The sequence below is a fragment of the Hyla sarda genome, chromosome 8, assembly GCF_029499605.1.
Source record: "Hyla sarda isolate aHylSar1 chromosome 8, aHylSar1.hap1, whole genome shotgun sequence".
NCBI classification, from domain to species: Eukaryota; Metazoa; Chordata; class Amphibia; order Anura; family Hylidae; genus Hyla; species Hyla sarda.
Genome location: NC_079196.1, coordinates 188,980,905 through 189,000,684, shown reverse-complemented (window position 1 = coordinate 189,000,684; position 19,780 = coordinate 188,980,905). Strand labels below are relative to the sequence as shown.

Sequence of the window (19,780 nt, the reverse complement as noted above, 5' to 3'; positions counted from 1 at the left end):
ACTGCAACACGCTACCTGCTCCCCCATCTCGACCCTCCATTTTCATACCAGAAGGTATCAGGACGAGTCGAGACCAATCCAGAAGTGAGCTGCTGGGAAGTAAGGTAAGGTCATACCTTTTCAGTTTTCTTGATAACCTCTTTAACAGCGCCTCCTCCAGACTCCAGTGGTCTTAAGGGAGTCTTGTCCTCCAGTCTTTGATCTTAAAGGGGGTCTCCTCCTACCCCATATGAGGCAAATGAACCCTCCTGATAGTAATGGCGCCTCATTTGCCTCTACATGTTAAAGGGGTTATCTCAGCATCTAAAATGTCATTATCTTTCCCTGGTTCCCAGTGGCTCACTTCAAGGTTGGTCTCTTTCCCTGTTGACTTATCACCTGGAATAAAAGGGGGGACTGAGATGGTGGGTCAAGTACTGTGTTGTGGTCACCACATGTGGGCAAAACCATGCCTCCATATGGTAGCCAAGGTACACACAATGTTGTATACATTTGCTGCCACTGGTTTCACCTGCATGTGAAGGCTTCAGCATAGTACCTGCTCTGCCATCTAAGATCTACCTTTTCATACCAGAAGATATTAGGAAGAGTAGAGACCAAATCAGAAGTGAGCTGCTGGGAAGGGAAGAAAGGTAATACCTATTGATAACCTCTTTAACAGCGCCTCCTCCAGACTCCACTTGATGTTAAGGGAGTCCTCCACATTTGGTTGTAAAGGTAAAGAAAAAGTTTGTTACGCTGCTGATGAAGGCTCTAGTTGGTGTACAAAACCACGTGCAGCAAGTTACCTCTTCTTCTTCTTCTATTACCTTTTCATCTTTCTCCTTCTTTACCTCTTCCTCTGCTTCTTTCTGCCCTTCATTCTTCTCCACTTGTTCTTTCTCCTTTCTTTCCTTCTCTTCCTCCTTCTCTTCTTTTTTTTCTTCACTGTCCCCTTCATCCTGCTTCTCATCTTCGTCCTCCTTCTCCTCTTCATATTTCTTCTTTTTCTCCTTCTCTTCCTCTTCTTTTTTCTCCCCTTCATCCTCCTCTTTTTCCTCTTCCTCCTCTTTGTTTTCCTTCTCCTTCTTCTCCTCTTCTTCCTTCACACATAAGTAAATCAGATAATCTGTATGATTTGCCTCATCCAGCCTTCCATGATTGTTGTAATATCATCCATCAGAAAGGGTTGCTCTCGACTAGAACAGTATCAGGGGATCCAAAGCCAAGACTTTGACATAATGAGACAACAGAGGTCCAACGAAGGTGTCTTTATTTGTAGGCAACTTTGGGAAAATATCACTTTTCTCTAGGGAATACTTCTTTTAGGTTGACTCATGAATGATAACAACAAGGTTTATGAAACAATGAACAAGAAGAAAGATATGTGTAGCTCACTTTAACAAAATAAACTAGTATCCAAGGTTTCTGATGTTGTATATAACAACAGAGGGCTTATACTACAATGCAAAACAATTAATTACAGAGAAAATAAAAAATCAGTCCTCAAGGATGCAGTAAGATATATATATATATATATATATATATATATATATATATATATATATATATTGGCAATAATAAGTATAATAAAGTAATAAGAAAAAGAAAACCAATATATATATATATGTGTGTGTGTGTGTGTGTGTGTCAGTAAATGTAAACATGTAAAAATGTGTTTCATAATTACAATTAAAACATATAATGACAGTAAAATAGGCAACCTGTACATACTTATAATAGGGGGAGGAAAAAGAGCAAACAAGTCTGTACTGTGCCATGTTTATACAAGCATAATACACTCCACAAAAGGGTGCCCGATAATAGATGATTTTCTTATGTCCTTAAAATGATAGCAATAGGACACAAATGATTAATAGTATCGATGTTTCAAGCAGCATTTAACATCACTTACCTCATCGCTTTCTAAATATATGCCATCATCAATTTTCATGTAGATGGGCTAGAATAAAAATAAAAAAAAGATAACAATAAGTTTCTTTATTAAAGTCATTGCCTATACTTGTTAGGAATGCTTTACCATGAAAATTAGATTCTTACCCCGTCATCGTCCTCGCAATCCTCCATGTTGAGTTGATCCTAAAAATAAAAAAGTTTTAATAAAGTTACATATTATGTTTTCTGAGGCTTCAGGTTCAATCAATGTATTTCCTGTAGTTTATTAGAGAAGCAGGGAAAAACGTAATATCTGGTTTATTTACAGGTTCTTCTGATATAATTTTGGGGGTCCCCATTTATTAAATCAGCCAATAAAAAAAAATGCAAAGTGCAGTAGCTCTCTGGAGGGTTATAGGTGATCATGAATAACTAGCCAACTAGCTAAAAGGCCCAGAATTAATATAACTGTCTGATTTTTAGACAGTGTAAGCTGAGACTAGACAGCCTGAGAATGTATCAGATATATCACAGAGGTTCAGACTGTTTGATGAATTGTCTTAGTCTAAATTTATTATAAACTTAGATAATTTATTAGTTGGCTTAAAGGGGTACTGTAGTGGAAAACATTTTTTTTCAAATCAACTCTTTCCAAAAAGTTAAACAGATTTGTAAATTACTTCTATTAAAAAATCTTAATCCTTCCAGTACTTATCAAGTGCTGTATACTGCAGAGGGGGTTGAGTTGTTCTTTTCTGTCTGACCACAGTGCTCTCTGCTGCCACCTCTGTCCATGTCAGGAACTGTCCGAGTATGAGCAAATACCCACAGCGAACCTCTCCTGCTCCAGACAGTTCCTGACATTAAAACAGAGGTGTCAGTATACAGCGTATGATAAGTGCTGGAAGGATTAAGATTTTTTTTAATAGACGTAATATACAAATCTGTTTAATCTTCTGGCACCAATTAATTTGTAAAGAAATGTTTTCCACCGGAGTCCCCCTTTGAAATAGAGTGCTAGAATTCTGGCTCAATTGTTGGCACATAATGTGGAAACCTAAAGGGGTTGTTCAGTGAAAAAATGTCTTAATCCATATCCACAGGATTGAAGGTAAGAGTATAATTGAGGAGGGTCTGACTGCTGGGGCCTCCACGATCTCCAGAACTAAACTCCGTCTCTTATCTCTGAGCACGTGTTGTAGGATGTATGGAGTGGGATCCTGCTGCATACTTGTTCCATATCCGGTGTCCCCTGGCTGTTTAATATAGCAGATGGCTGCTGCCAATAGCCGACATACGTTGATCACCACAGTCGTCTATAAACCAAATAGATGTCACTACCTAAGCTCACAGCTGTACCTAAATGGGCATTGGAAATATCATTGGTTGTACAGTGGTGTGGATTGCCCCCCTTCCCACCACAGCGCAATCGCAGGTGGGTTTGGATGCATTGTCCTGGCAGCTAACGGGTTTACCTTCCCTTCTGAGGCTGCCATGGCTCTTCTATTGATACAATGTAAATCACTTAGATCAATAAAGGACATATTTCCTGCATAAATCTGTATAAGTCATCTAACCATTGCTCATACAAGTCCCCTTGGGCATTGGTCACCAAACTCTAGACCTACAAAAGTTGCAAAACCACATCTTCCAGCAAGCCCCAACAATAATTGGCTGTTAACGTGTAAAGAAAAAAAATCTGTTTTTACAAATATAAATTAACCCTCCTCATACAAAAAAGTAAAGAAAACTAATTTTTGTTTGCATATTTGGAATAACTGCATGTATAATTATCCTAACTCATAAAACTTAACCTTATTAATCCTGCATGGGGAATGGCTTATACAGAAAAAAGAGCCCTAAAATGATTCCACAGGTGTAAAAAGGGGTACTCTGGGAAACTAAACCTATAGCCCATCCTTTTCCTCTCATCAACGTATTTAATTGTCTAAATATCATTCATTAGCTATATCGAGCAGTCTCCCCTCTTTAGTTGTTACTTATGTGCATAAAGTGAGGGAATGACATCATCCAGCCATCCACTCTGTCTCTGTCCAAATACCTATCTGAAAGCAACCCACACCTTCCTGCGAGACACAGACCATGTGGTTTCTACCCTGCACTGATGGTCATGCTCTCTTTAGTGCTAAGAACTGTGAGGTATGTGAAGCCTCAGCCAATTAGACACTGAAACTCTCTCTGCTGCTCACTGCAGAAGGGAGCCGGCTCGCAGAGCAGTGCTGCAATGATTGCTGGGAGATGTAGGCAAGGTGAGGGAAAGATGGCAAAGAATTTCAAGAAGCCAGAGAAGACAATCAATGCATATCAGGCAGGATAGTTTACAGGGAACATATCCAGGTAGTGTGGTGGCTTTGGTTTGTGCTTTTTTCATAAATATATATATATATATATATATATATATATATATATATATATATAAATGAAAATAGTAGTGAAAGAGCACCATGAAGGGGCTTCTAGCCCTATATAATAGATCTGCGGGTGCTCAGCCAGCTCCAACCTTGACCAAAGGTGAATCAAACAAAAATAGTCCAACATGCTTGATAAAGACTCCACTGAGAGGGTCGAAACGTAGCACTATGGGTGAATAAAGGAACTTTTTCTTATCTTGAAATCGCTGGAGTGCCGCTTCATGCTTCCTGTTGAACTATTTATATATGTATATATATATATATCTATATATATATATATATATACTTCCCTGGAGTACCTCTTTAAGCATATGTGTACATTTTAAAAGCATCAACATAACATGTCAGTTAACGAGCATAATAAACAATGTATAAAAAATAGCACCCCCAACTCAGATTTTCAAAAAAAAATGTTTGTGTTCGTTTTCACCTTAAAATCAATTTTTTGTTTCCCAGCATATTTTATGAAACATTTTTATGACTATAAGAAGAGAGGAGGAAAAACTGAAAATGCAAAAAAAATGAAAATTGCCTCAGTCTATAAGGAGCTAATATGGTTATTTGTTATATCACTTACATAGTATTGGGTGATCCTTAGTCCCTGTTCTCTGTTCTGTCCACATGAAAAATAAAACAGAAATAAGTTATTGTTACTTCAATCTAATGTAGGTATTCAGAACATACTTATGTATTGAAGGGCTTATCTATTAATAAAGAAAATAGCTATAAGAAAAGAGCGCACGTAGTCTCTGTCTTCTCCTAGAATACTGCAGCATTCTGTGTAATTCTATTTGGAATAAAGGAAACCTGATGAAACTGTTATATGTCAAGAAGATCTTTTAGAAACTAGATTATAACAAATCCTTCATATTCATCATCATCATGTCTTTAAAACTGAACCATTTGACCGTTGTGAAGAAAGCCTTTCTTATATCTACATCATATGTTAGCAGGGACATACGAAGTTCATTCCTATATCACCACTGATACCAATATCAGTACATCCCTACTATCTTCTGTGAGGGACACTATACTGAGATCTAACTACTGTGTGGGGCACTATAGTGTCCATTGTGCCCCTGGTGAAGTCCTGTATCAGCACACCCCTACCCCCAAAAAAGCCAGCTGCACAGGCATACGCTGCTATCTACATGGTGGTTTGTACTGGTAGGGGATGAAATATACAGGTCAATGGTGGTATATACAGGTAGGTGATGTAATATACAGGTACATGATGCTATATACATGTATATAGTGCTATGAATCAGTACATGAAAGTATATACAGGTACATCCTCTCACCGTGTTACCGCATTCTCTCCCCTGCCATCACCAATCACATAACTAAAATCTTTCATTCCTCCTTCAAACATTCTGTCATAACCCCATTTCTGAAGAAAACATCTCTGGATCCTGTGCAGCTAACTATTGACCTGTCTCTCCACTTCATCTCCAAACTCCTGGAATGCTTGGTCTATTCCCACCTAATCCATTATCTCTCCAGGAACTCTCTCCTTGACCCCTTACAGTCTGGATTACATTTCCCATTCTCCACAGAAACTGGCTTAACCGAAGTCACTAATGATGTCTTATGGTTAAATCTAATAGCAATTCTCTCTACTGATTCTTCTTGATCTCTATGCAGCATTTGACACTGTAGATCACCAATTACTTCTTGCTATACTCCACTCCATTGTTCTTAAAGATTCCTCTCTCTCTCCTGGTTTTTGTTTCCTACCTCCGTGAACGCTCCTTCGGTGTATCAATTCCTATCTCTAGCTATTTCCCTGCTGCTCTTGTTGTTGGGGTTCAGGGACCCTTCCTGGGCCTTCTCCTCAGTAGATTTGAACTCCAGTATCATCTCTCCGCTGATGACATACAGCTCTCTACCTCTTCCCGTATCATCACCCCTGCACTCCTACAGAACACCAGCAACTTTCTCTTTGCTCTCTCTAACATTGTGTCCTTCCCATTGCTGAAGCTTCATCAGCATACAGGCTCCCCTGCCAGCGTACGGGCTTCCCCCGCCAGCGCACAGGCTCCCCTGTCAGGGTACGGGCTCTCTTGTCAGCGTACGGGCTTCCCTGCCAGCGCACAGGCTCCCCTGTCAGCGCACAGGCTCCCCTGTCAGTGCACAGGCTCCCCTGTCAGCGTAAGGGCTCCCCTGTCAGCAGACAGGCTTCCCTGCCAGCGCACAGGCTCCCTGGATTTATGAAGAAGCAGACACCTCTATATAAGTCCAGTAAACCTGTGCGCCCATGATGATATCTCCGCCAGCTCTGAGCAAGGGGAGATCTTAGCAGCAGTTTAGGCTGGCAGTGTAAACGGTGATAAATCTGGTGAACAACCACACCCCTTTTCAATAGGTCACACCCCTTTATCAAGTACCGTCTTAAACAGCAAATAATCACACATCTGCAGTTAGTGCACAAATTGTGCAATTATTTGCCTTTTTCACAAATCAACAAAAATATCATAATTGATGAATCCCCTGAATGCCTACTAAACTTTATGGCCCACATTTATCATTGCAGTGCAAGTTAAGCATTTTTTTACACCTTTTTTTTGTGTGCTGATAATGTGTAGGAGCATCAAATTTATTAAAAGGTAAAAGAGCTTTGATAAATTTTGTGCAGGTCCACATTTTCTGAAATTTCTGTCTACACATACACCAAAAAGCTACACCATGTCTGGGCTGGTGTAGTTTTAGAGACTTTTCAATGGCTTTGCGCCTTTTTTTTCTCCTTTTTACAAAAAGGTGCAGTGATAAATCCCTTCTATATCATGTGTATTGCCAAAATCAGTGGATTGCAACTCAAAATCAGCAGAAATGAGTAAACAAAAAGGGGCAAAAAAGAAGGCGCAAAAAACCCTGCTTGCGCCTTTTTTGCCCCTTTTTTAGACACAAAAAACAGTCTAAAGACAATGATAAATGTGGGCCTATATGTATACTTTTATATAACAAATTGAATTATCTCCAATGTCACTTACTTCTTCCTGGAATGCCAGAATAATGTCTATGGCCTCTGTCATCTCATAGATCTAGAACAGAACAGATTAAACTTAGTTTTATTCAGCTCATTAAACACATTATGGTGTAATGTATTATATCTATACATTATGATGAAATAAAATTATCTTGTTTTACTTATTTCCCCTATCAAATGTCTTTATTTATATCTTATCTCAGTAATAATCTATAGGAAGAAGCCTAAGGCTAGAATTACACTAAAGCTTTGTACTGGTGTTTTTTTTTAGGGTAAAAAACAACAGAAAAAATGCATGAAAAACTGCCACTGATTTTTTTCAGGTGTTTTTTCTGGTGTATTTACCTTTGTGGCCCCTTTGACAGATTCCTTGTGGGCGTATTTTAACAAATTTTGTTTGGTACAAGAAAAAAAAAATGAAGAAGTAGGGATGGGAAAATTTGTAGGGAATTAAGTATTTGTTTTTTTATGACAAAAAGTTTTTTACATTTTCAATCAGGTAATGATTGATGTGAGCGGGCAGGGACGTGAAAATGTAGCCGGCAATAGTCCAAATGGATAAAGGGTCCATGTAATTGGAAAAATAATATATATTTTTATCTTAATTTTCTAAAACTTTTTATGAATAATGTTTTTGATATATTTTAATAAAGATATTTTTAATAAATACAGTGTAAAATCCGAGATCAACTATATGTGCGTGATTATTGGGGTACTACAGAGTCTGTTCAATGTTGGGAGCAGTAGTACCTGCACTAAGTGACAAATCACAGCGGGTCTCACTCCTGAGACCCATTGTGATCATAATTTCTAGTCATGAGAAGCAGGTGACACGCAACACCGCTCCACATCCCTGCACTGTACCGTACTCCGGCCAGTGATGTGAACAGAACTTCACATAACTTATTCATGTTTGCCGGTGATTGGCCGATACTGTATGGCCAATCTCAGCTGTCAGCATCCGTGCCTTCGCACATAAATCATTACTTGATTGAAAATTTAAAAAAAAATTGTTATAAAAATGCATAAAATTTGTTCCCTACAATTTTTCTACAACTCCATCCTTTTTTTAAATCACTAAAGTAAAAAAGAAAATAAAAATTGCCTGCAAAAAACGCCAATGATAAAACCCACATGGCTTATTGGGAGAAAAATGCCAAGATTTGCTTGAAAAACGCCATGTTTTCAACATGAGGTCATTTTTGAAAATCACCCACTGAGCCAAAAAGATTTATAAAATGCCAAACTCAAAAATGGCAAGTGGACCTAGCATTTTGCAGGTCCTTATTGACATCTGGCTGCAGCACTTTTTCAAGGCAAAAAACTCGCTTTTTGCACAAAATCCCAAGTGGAATTATAGCCTAAGGGTCTATTCACACAGCAGAATTTGCGCTTGTGGAATTCTGCCTCAAATAAAAGCCCAATAGACTTCTATGGGATTCCTCGCTCCCATTAACACTTCTGAATTTGCGCACAGATTAAGCACAAATTCCGCATAAAATCCACACAAGCCAGAAACCACCCAAGGAAGCGGAATTGGTGTGGAAATTCTGCTGTGTGAATAGACCCTAAAGGGTTCGTCCCATTATTAAGATGTATACCCTATTCCCAGAATGGGGGATAAGTGTGCAGTATGATTGCAGGGGTCTCATTGTTGGGACCACCTGTGATATTGAGCATGGAAAGGCAGTCATGTATGTGCTCTGCCTCTCTATACATTGTGTATGGGTTGGCTGTAGATAGTTTACTTTACATCTGTTATGAATTGCTGGTCTTGGTAAATCTATCATATTAGGTACTAAGAAAAATAAATAAATAAATATCAACATAGATTTCAACATTGCCTTTTTGAAAAGATAGCACCAAACATCCAGGATTCAGGATTTTAGGCTCTATTTTGGGAGACAGATACTTAGAAAGGAGGAGATGCATCAAAATCTGTGTAGAGGAAAACTTGACCAGTTGCCCATAGCAACCAATTAGATTTATTTTTTTTATTTTTCAGAGGCTTTTTTAAAAATGAAAGGAGCAACCTGATTTGTTGCTATGGGAAACTGGTAAATGTTTCCTCTGCACAGGTTTAATAAATCTTCCCCACTATTGAAAAAAGATTAAAAAAAATAAATAAAAAAAAGTTAATCAAGTTCAACCTATATGCCTATTGTGTCCCTACTGTGTTGATCCAGAAGAAGGCAAAAAAAACTTATAAGGCTCATGCCAATTGCTCAATACCAGGTGGAAATTGTCCTTCCTGATTCCAAATATGGCATCGGAATAAATCCCTCAACCAATGTTCTGTCCCTTTGAATCTAGTATCCATAACTTGTAGTGTTATTACTCTCCAGGAATACATCCAGGCCTCTTTTCAACTCTTATTGAGCTCCCCTGACCACTCCATCTGGCAGAGAGTTTCATGGTCTCACTGCTCTAACAGTAAAGATGGGCTTATAGTGGGATAACGCACCCTCTGTAAATATCTGTAAACAACCATGGCACCTATGAGGTTAAACAGCTGTGATAAGAGGTTTCTCTGATCCCGGCTATTAGAGCAGGAGATCGGCTGTCATTATTTAGCCATTACCATGTACAGCCGACATGGGAAAACCAATCTAGGCCAAGGCTTCTTAGTGACCACTATACAAAGACAGATTGAGGTCACTAAGAGGTAAATGTCGATGGCCTGTCTTTAGGAAAGGCCACCAATATTTGATGGTTGGGATGCTCCGTGAACACCATGGGGGAAATTTTATCAAAACCTATGTCTAGGAAAAGTTTACCAGTTGCCCTTACAACCAATCAAAGTGCTTCTTTTATTTTTCAGAGGCCTTTTCACAAATTGAAGAAGCAATCTGATTGGTTGCAATGGGCAACTGGTCCTCTTTCTCTCTGCACAGGTTTTGATAAATCTTCCCACATAGCTTCTTCATTATGTCTACAGGATCAGCAGGTTGTCCATATAGGCAGCTGTGAATGATAATGCAGGGCAGTCCCATTAAAGAGAAAGAGCGCAGCCTATCAATGTGTTAGACCTTTAAAGAGTGGAAAACAAATGTTTTCAAATCAACTGGTGCCAGAAAGCTAAACAGATTTGTAATCCTTCTAGTACTTATCAGCTGCTGTATACTACAGATATACTACAGAGAGGTTTGTGTAGTTATTTCCAGTCTGACCACAGTGCTCTCTGTTGACACAACTATCCATGTCAGGAACTGTCCAGATTAGAAGCATTATCCCATAGAAAACCTCTCCAGCTCAGGACAGTCCCTAACATGGACAGACTGGACTTGTCAGACTGTAAATAATTTCACAAATTTCTCTGTAGTATATCTGTAGTATACAGCAGCTGATAAGTGCTAGAAGGGTTAAGATTTTTAAATAGAAGTCATTTACAAAACTGTTTAACTTTATAGCAACAGTTTATTTGAAAACATAATTTTTCCACCGGAGTTCCCCTTTAAATATTAAAGGAGTATTCCAATGTTTAAAAAAAAAAAAAAAAAGAATCATATGCTGCTGGGGCAGGAAAAAAAATATAGATAGATATATATCTAGCCCAATGCCCTGTTGGTCCACCCCGGCTTTGTTTCGCCCCGATTAGGTCCCCCGATCTTTCTTCTTCACAGTAGTGTCCTCTGACAGCCAGTTATTGGCTGAGCGAGCAGGTCCTGGACTAAGTGCCTGTCTCAAAGGCAGGAAGAAAAGAGAAGATTGGGGGACCAGGAGACACACAGGAGCTGCGGGGGACCAGGGCTGGGTTTGTATGGCTTTTTAGGCTATTTTCCCCCTGTCACAGCCACATTTTTTAAAAAATTTTTTAGAAAGCAGACTGTCACATGTGCTCAGTGTGAACCTGCTTTCATCTGTGAAGAGTACAGGACGACAGTGGCGCATTTGCCAATCTTGGCATTTTCTGGCAAATGCCAAACATCCTTCACTGTAAGCACAACCCCCACCTGTGGATGTCGGGCCCTCATACTACCCTCATGGAGTCTGTTTCTGACCGTTTGAGTGAGCACATGCACATTTGTGGCCTGCTGGAGGTTGTTTTACAGGGCTCTGGCAGTTTTCCTCCTGCTCCTCCTTGCACAAAGGCGGAGGTAGCGGTCCTGCTGCTGGGTTGTTGCCCTCCTACTCCATGTCTCCTGATGTACTGGCCTGTCTCCTGGTAGCGCCTCCATGCTCTGGACACTACGCTGACAGACACAGCAAACCTTCTTGCCACAGCTCACATTGATGTGCCATCCTGGAAGACTCAATCTCATGCTACCACTAGAAGGAAAGCACCGCCAGCATTCCAAAGTGACCAAAACATCAGCCAGGAAGCATAGGAACTGAGAAGTGGTCTGTGGTCACCACCTGCAGAACTGCTCCTTTATTGGGGGTGTTTTGTTAAGTGCCTATAATTTCCACCTGTAGTCTGTTTCATTTGCACAACAGCATGTGAAATTGATTGTCAATCAGTGTTGCTTCCTGAATGGACAGTGTGATTTCACAGAAATGTCATTGACTTGGAGTTCGATTGTGTTGTTTAAGTGTTCCCTTTATTTTTTTGAGCAGTGTAGTAATATCTTCATCTGTACCATCCCCGGAGGACATTTCTGTCCACAGGGATGGTGAGGATTTGCAGTTTGTAAGTCCTCCCCCCCCCCCCCCCAGCAGCCCTGTAAGTAGCCCCCTAGACGGGGAGCTATACTTATCTAGTCTCGCCGCTCTGGGTGCAGTAATGTCCCCTCGGCATGATTGACAGCCCACGTCACTACTCTGTCCCCTAATCTGACAAAACCGGTCAGAGGAGGGAGGAGATGCTGCTGAAACTTAGCACCAACTGTTTGACTCTTCAGCTGGTAACACAGGCGATCATCAAAACTAAATGTATGGGTAATCTTATCCCTCTAGCACCTAAATGCAAAGATCTGCAGCTTCTACACCTTGTATGGAGATGATTCAGGAGAAGATTCACTTTAACAGGGCAATTATTATTCACAACTATAGGATTAATGAAAGTCAACACAAACATGAGATTTACCTCGTCATCCGTGTAGTCATAGTGGGGTGTCCTTTCAAAAGTGTGGCGCTCCATCTCCAAAAAAAGAGAGACAGAGGTCAGCTTTTTGACTCGTTCTGAAAACAGTAAAGACATTTTCCTGCACAATATTCATATAACCTGATTTCTTAGTGATTGACATGTACAATTATTCTTTATATATTTACCACATTACGATTTGTATAATAAAAATAATATAAGAATTTTTCTATGTATTTTCTGCACCAGTGTTTTTCTTGATTTCTGTTTCTTGTTGTCATCAATAGGAACCTTCAGGGTTGGACACAGAAAGCAGAGGTCACCTGCATAAGAACAGCATGTCGGCCTTTAATAGAGCTCCCCCTCATGTTCCTCTAACAACCCAACAGTATCTGTAAGCTATGAGATGTATTATTACATGCAATCTAATGGGCAGTAAGAAGCTGCTTATAAGGTGGCAGTGGATCCTTTTACTACTTGACCCCTATACAATAGTCTGCACATGAAACATGTCCACCCCTGGGAACCTTCATTGTTACTTCCAATGGCTGAATATCTCTCCCAATCATGTGATCACTGGGTTGCTTGGCTTATTACAGGACAAAGCTCTTATACCTGTCCTGATAGGGTATGTTCACATGGGGTAGATACATGGGGTAGATTTTTTTTTTGAATTTTAACCCCTTAGGGACCAAGCCAATTTTCACCTTAAGCACCAGAGCGTTTTTTGAATATCTGACCACTGTCACTTTAAGCATTAATAACTCTGGGATGCTTTTTCGTGACATAATATACTTTATGTTAGTGGTAAATTTTTTCGATACTTGCATCATTTCTTGGTGAAAAATTTCCAAAATTTGATGCAAAAATGGAAAATTTATCATTTTTCTAACTTTGAAGCTCTCTGCTTGTAAGGAAAATAGACATTCCAAATAAATTATATATTGATTCACATATACAATATGTCTACTTTATGTTGGCATCATAAAGTTGAAATGTTTTTACTTTTGGAAGACATCAGAGGGCTTCAAAGTTCAGCAGCAATTTTCAAATTTTTCACAAAATTTTAAAAATTGGAATTTTTCAGGGACCAGTTCAGATTTGAAGTTGATTTTGAAGGGCCTTCATATTAGAAATACCCCACAAATGACCCCATTATAAAAACTGCACCCCTCAAAGTATTCAAAATGACATTCAGTAAGTGTGTTAACCCTTTAGGTGTGTCACAGGAATAGCAGCAAATTGAAGGAGAAAATTCAAAATCTATATTTTTTACACTGGCATGTTCTTGTAGACCCAGTTTTTGAATTTTTACAAGGGGTAAAAGGAGAGAGATCTTCCTTAAATGTGTAACCCAATTTCTCTTGAGTAAGGAAATACCTCATATGTGTATGTCAAGTGTTCGACAGGCGCAGTAGAGGGCTCAGAAGGGAAGGAACAACAATGCGATTTTGGAGAGTGAATTTTGCTGAAATGGTTTTTTGGGGTCATGTCACATTTAGGAAGCCCCTATGGTACCAGAACAGCAGAAAACGCCCCATGTGGCATACCATTTTGGAAACTACACCCCTCAAGACACGTAACAAGGGGCCCAGTGAGCCTTAACACCCCACAGGTGTTTGACGGCTTTTCATTAAATTCGGATATGTAAATGAAAAAAAAAAAGATTTTTGCACTAAAGGGCAATTTTTCCCCCCAAACTTACCATTTTTACAAAGGATAATGGGAGAAGATGCCCCCCAAAATTTGTAACCCCTTCTCTTCTGAGTATGGAAATACCCCATGTTAGGACGTAAAATGCTCTGAGGGTGAACTACAATGCTCAGAAGAGAAGGAGTCACATTTGGCTTTTGGAAAGCAAATTTTGCTCAAATGGTTTTTGGGGGGGGGCATTTCGCATTTAGGAAGCTCCTATTGTGCCAGAACAGCAAAAACATGGCATACTATTTTGGAAACTACACCCCTCAAGGAATGTAACAAGGGGTACAGTGAGCATCAACACCTCACAGGTGTTTGCCGACTTTTTGTTAAAGTTGGACGTATGAATGAACAAAAAAATAATTTTTCACAAAAATGCAGTTTTTTTCCCAAAATGTTACATTTTTGCAAGGGGTGATAGGAGAAAATTACCCCCCAAATTTTTAACCCCATTTCTTCTGAGTATGGAAATACCCCATGTGTGGACATCAAGTGCTCTGCTGGCGGACTAGGAGGAGCGCCATTGAGCTTTTAGAGAGAGAATTTGTATGGAATGGAAGTCAGGGGCCATGTGCGTTTACAAAGCCCCCCGTGGTGCCAGAACAGCGGGACCCCCCACATGTGACCCCATTTTGGAAACTACACCCCTCACAGAATTTAATAAGGGGTGCAGTGAGTATTTATGCCCTACTAGCGTTTGACAGATCTTTGGAACAGTGGGCTATGCAAATGAAAAATTACATTTTTCATTTTCACAGACCACTGTTCCAAAAATCTGTCAGACACCTGTGGGGCGTAAACGCACACTGTACCACTTATTACATTACATGAGGGGTGTAGTTTCCAAAATGGTTCACATGTGGGGGGTCCATTGTTCTGGCACTATGGGGGCTTTGTAAACACACGTAGCCTTCAATTCCGGACAAATTTTCTCTCCAAAAGCCCAATGGCGCTCCTTCTCTTCTGAGCATTGTAGTTCACCCGCAGAGCATTTTACATCCACATATGGGATATGTTCTTACTCAGAAGAAATGGGGTTACACATTTTGGGGGGCTTTTTTTCTATTTTCCCTTGTGAAAATGAAAAATTTAGGGTAACACAATTTTTTTTTCATTTTACCATCCAACTTTTATTAAATTTCTTCAAACACCTGTGGGGTGTTAATGCTCACTATACCCCTTGTTACATTCCGTTAGGGGTGTAGTTTCCAAAATGGGGTCACATGTGGGTATTTATTTTTTTTCGTTCATGTCAGAACCGCTGTAAAATCAGACACCCCTGTGCAAATCACCAATTTTGTACATAATGTGCTCTCACTCCTGAGCGTTATTGTGCGTCTGCAAAGCAGTTTACGCCCACATATGCAGTATTTCTGTACTCAGGAGAAATTGCGTTACAAATTTTAGGGGTCTTTTTTTCCTTTTAACGCTTGTGAAAATAAAAAGTATGGGGCAACACCAGCATGTTGGTGTAAAAAGATTTTTTTTTACACTAACAGGCTGCTGTAGCCCCCAACTTTTCCTTTTCATAAGGGGTAAAAGGAGAAAAAGCCCCCCAAAATTTGTAGTGCAATTTCTCCCGAGTATGGAAATACCCCACATATATGTGGCCCTAAACGGTTTCCTTTAAATACGACAGGGCTCCGAAGTGAGAGAGTGCCATGTGCATTTGAAGACTAAATTAGATATTGCATAGGGGTGGACATAGGGGTATTCTATGCCAGTGATTCCCAAACAGGGTGCCTCGAGCTGTTGCTAAACTCCCGGCATTGGGGGGGGGGACATTGTAAGGGGGTGTATATGTAGTGTTTTAGCCTTAATTATGTGTTAGTGTACTGTTTTTAGGGTACATTAGTACATTAGTACACAGCTAGGAGTTTGCACTGCGGCAAAAAATTGCCGCAGCTCAAACTTCAGGAAACTCACTGTAAACTCGCCAGTGTGAATGTACCTTGTACATTCATTTGGAGGGGCAAACCTCCAGCTGTTTCAAAACTACAACTCCCAGTATGTACTGACAGACCGTGTATGCTGGGAGTTGTACTTTTGAAACAGCTGGAGGCACACTGGTTGGAAACCCTTCAGTTAGGTTCTGTTACCTAACTCAGTATTTTCCAACCAGTGTGCCAGTCCAGCTGTTTCAAAACTACAACTGAGATGTAGTTATGCAACAGCTGGAGGTACGCAACTACAACTCACAGCTATTTGCTGTTTGGGCATGCTGGGATTTGCGGTTTTGCATCATCTGGAGGGCTACTGTTTAGAGACCGCTGCACAGTGATCTCCAAACTGTAGCCCTCCAGATGTTGCTAGGCAACTCACCGGCTTCTGTAGAATCCAGGGAGCCACATCGCCGTCCTCTGCCGCCACCGATCCCCTCCCACTGCCGCTGATCGCCGCCCGCTGCCGATGGGTAAGTGGACCTCCGGCGCTGTTCCCCGACGGTTCCCCGTTCTGCCCGGCTTACTGTGGGAGGTCAGAACGGGGGAACCGAATGTTAACCCCCCTGCCCCCGATCTGCTATTGGTCGTCGCTTCTGAATGACCAATCCCCGCCCGCTGCCGCTGATCGCCGCCCGCTGCCGATGGGTAAGTGGATCTCCAGCACTGTGCCCCGACGGTTCCCTGTTCTGCCCTGCCTACTGTGGGTGTGCAGAATGGGGGAACCGTACGTTAACCCCCCCCCCACCCGATCTGCTATTGGTCGTCGCTTTTGAACGACCAATAGCAGGGATAGGAGGGGTGGCACCCCTGCCACCTCACTCCTATCCCTTCATGAGTATCGTGGGTGTCTTGGACAACCCCGATTCCCCTTATTTTCCGGGTCACCGTAGACCAGTATGAATTCACCAGCGATTTGCGGCGATCGCCGACATGGGGGGGGGGGGGGGTTTGATCTCAGGACCCCCCTGGGCATTTGCACAGGGTGCCTGCTGATAGATATCAGTAGTCACCCCGGTCCCCGCCCGGTGCGCGGCGGGGACCGAAATTCCCACGGGCGTACAGGAACGCCCTTGGTCCTTAAGTACCAGGGAGTGAAGGCGTACCTGTACGCCCTTGGTCCCTAAATGATTAATAAACAAATTGCTAAACAAAAGAATGCAGAAATGGTATGTAAAACTAAACTACTTATACAGTGATCCCTCAAGTTACAATGGCCTCAACATACAATAGTTTCAACATACAATAGTCTTTTCTGGACTATTTTAACTTGAATCCAGACTCAACATGGCTGGAAGAACAGACCAATCAGAATGGACATTTTACTGGAAAATCCCTTGTTACTGAAGTGCATGCACTGAATTCCTGTCCGGTAGCGGACCTACAGTGCAGGGAGGTATTACATGTTCTGTACTACTCTTTACCTGTGCCAGGGTTAGCTGCTCCTTTGGACACCAGGTAAAGGCGACTCCATTTTACTTTTTAGGACATTGCGTGTTCTATACAGGACCCTGAAGAAGCTCCTGTCCTCTACATAGACAGTGATTTACAGCAACCAGCAGATCTTTCGTACTTTTATATGTAAGGACTTGCTTTATCTATATTAGTTATCTACCTATTTTTGTTTACTCCTCCCTTTTTCCTATTTTTGGATGACATTTTGGAGGCTTCAGAACCAATTACCAGCTTTACATAGAGTTATGGTCTCAACATACAATGGTTTCAACATGCAATGGTTGCCCTGGAACCAATTAACATTGTAACTTGAGGGACCACTGTACTAACTTATATTAGACAGTCTAAAGATGTGCCAGATTTATATCATACAGCCGAAGCTACTGTGAAAAATTTGGCGATTTTGAAAGTTTACACTGTCCAAGAATCAATAATATTAGTATATCTGCTCCACTGACAAACAAAAAATATTCCCAAAACCAAAATTTACAACTTGGCCCAGATTTCTGATGTAAACAATTAACTGTACATAGAACACGTGGCAAGGGGGAGAGAGGTGCACTGATTTTTCAAGGAATTCTATTGAAAAATGCCCTTTCTTCCACCTATAGAGGACTATGAGAGGAGAAACACCACAATTTTTTTAAGAAAAGGAAAAAAAAAAAAAAAACATAGCTAGTGAATGCAGTGATTTTAAAAAGTTTCCATTGAGCACAAAAAAACACCACTAAAGGGTGAGGTAATGCCAAAAATTAAAGGATAACTCCGGGATGTAACAACTTATCCCCTATCTAAAGTGTTAGATCGCTGGGGTCTGACCACTGGGGCCCTCCGTTATCTCCCGCATGGAGCCCCGGCTCCCTGCATGAAACAAGCCCTTTCGACCACAGCACGAACCTGTGGCTGACACGCCCCCTCCATGCAGTTCTATGGCAAAGCCGGAGATTGCCGAAAGCAGCGCTCCAGCTCTTCCATAGAGCTGCCTGGAAGGGGCGCGTCGGCCGCCGCTTTGTGTGGTGGTCGACGCGCCCCATTCATGCTGAGAACTGGGGCACCGTTTGGGAGATCCAGCGGTCAGATCCCCCGCGACCTTAGGATAGGGGATAAGTTGTTACATCCAGGAGTTATCCTTTAAAACACTATGTAGGTATGGAATTTGATATTTTCTTATTGACTCCTAGCTAACATCTGGCAGCGGTAGTTTTGGCCCAAATGCATTTTGGGGGCATTTGTCAGCAAAAGGGGTATTTTTTCAAAACCTGTTCAGAGGAAAAGTTGTCCAGTTGCCCATAGCAACCAATCAGATAGCTTGTCCAAAATGAAAGAAGAGATCTGATTGGTTGCTATGGGCAACTGGACAACATTTCCTCTAAACAGGTTTTGATAATTCTCCACCTGGATGTGTAACTGGACAGAAATATGTGACGATATTAATGAGGGATAATATAGTTTAGAGTAGGACTTACCACTGGATGATCCGGAAAGGATGGTATAACCGGAAAGTGAGGTGTTACCTGAAATAAAAGCACAGACACACAGACACACAACAACAAACAACACACACAGACACTAAGACACAACAAATAATACAATAATGCACTTGTACGGCTCAGAAATCACAGAATAGCTCCTCCTCTGGCGGTCGCTCCAGCTGAGTGGTTGGTTGTCAGGACAACAGACAAACATACCGTGCAGGTGCCAAGCCAGACCGACCAATCACAGGCCAGCTCACTTGTATCCAGACCAACCAATCACAAACCAGCTCTTTTGTATGTAACTGATCTGCTGGATTCATACATATAATAGGGTTTTAGGATGATTGATAAATCTCCCCAATAATTTTGGATCAATAACCAATATCCCTGCTGAAACCTCTACAATAGTGGGCCCTGACATCAATCCCCTATAATTATTAATGGAAGTGCCTGTCCTCAAAGCAAAAGCTGATCCTCAGTATATTTCCTATATATAATTTACATTTATAGACACCACACAGGTAAATCCGCATATGTGCTACTCCATGTCACCTGGGACCTCATCCAACTGCTCATATGTTATGTTTCCTTCCTTGTATAGGAGACTGAATTGTAAGCAATAACTAATACAAAGCTTATATATATATATATATATATATATATATATATATATATATATATATATATATATAAATAATGAAGGCTTATTGTAAAATAGAAGAATATTTGAAGTCACAAAAGGGTCTTTATGATCGTACATGACCATTTAAACAGTATAAGGCAGCGTATTATATACAGGCCATGGGGCTATAATTTATCTTACACAACGCAGCTGCTGCAGAGCCTCTTTTGACTTTCAAAATGGTCAGCTCATATGGACCACTCCTGGCAGTTAG

At 40.9% G+C, this 19,780-nt stretch overlaps 1 protein-coding gene across 3 annotated transcripts; it reads right to left on the bottom strand.

Moving 5' to 3' along the window:
• Positions 1 to 622: 622 nt before the first annotated feature.
• LOC130284969 (cilia- and flagella-associated protein 251-like) lies at positions 623 to 19,162 on the bottom strand. Of its 3 annotated transcripts, XM_056535970.1 has the most exons (8): positions 18,876 to 19,162; positions 12,563 to 12,639; positions 12,320 to 12,373; positions 7,298 to 7,348; positions 4,885 to 4,920; positions 2,041 to 2,079; positions 1,895 to 1,942; positions 623 to 1,082 (listed from the first exon to the last, which is right to left on the bottom strand). In XM_056535970.1, the coding sequence occupies exons 3-8, from the start codon at positions 12,371 to 12,373 to the stop codon at positions 687 to 689; spliced, it is 624 nt and encodes a 207-aa protein (XP_056391945.1). In that variant the 5' UTR covers positions 12,563 to 12,639; positions 18,876 to 19,162; the 3' UTR covers positions 623 to 686. The 3 variants fall into 3 exon arrangements, with proteins under 3 accessions (XP_056391945.1, XP_056391946.1, XP_056391943.1); XM_056535971.1 differs by lacking the exon at positions 12,563 to 12,639 and having other exon boundaries at positions 12,320 to 12,414; XM_056535968.1 differs by lacking the exon at positions 12,563 to 12,639 and having other exon boundaries at positions 18,876 to 19,157.
• Between the last annotated feature and the right edge of the window lie 618 nt (positions 19,163 to 19,780).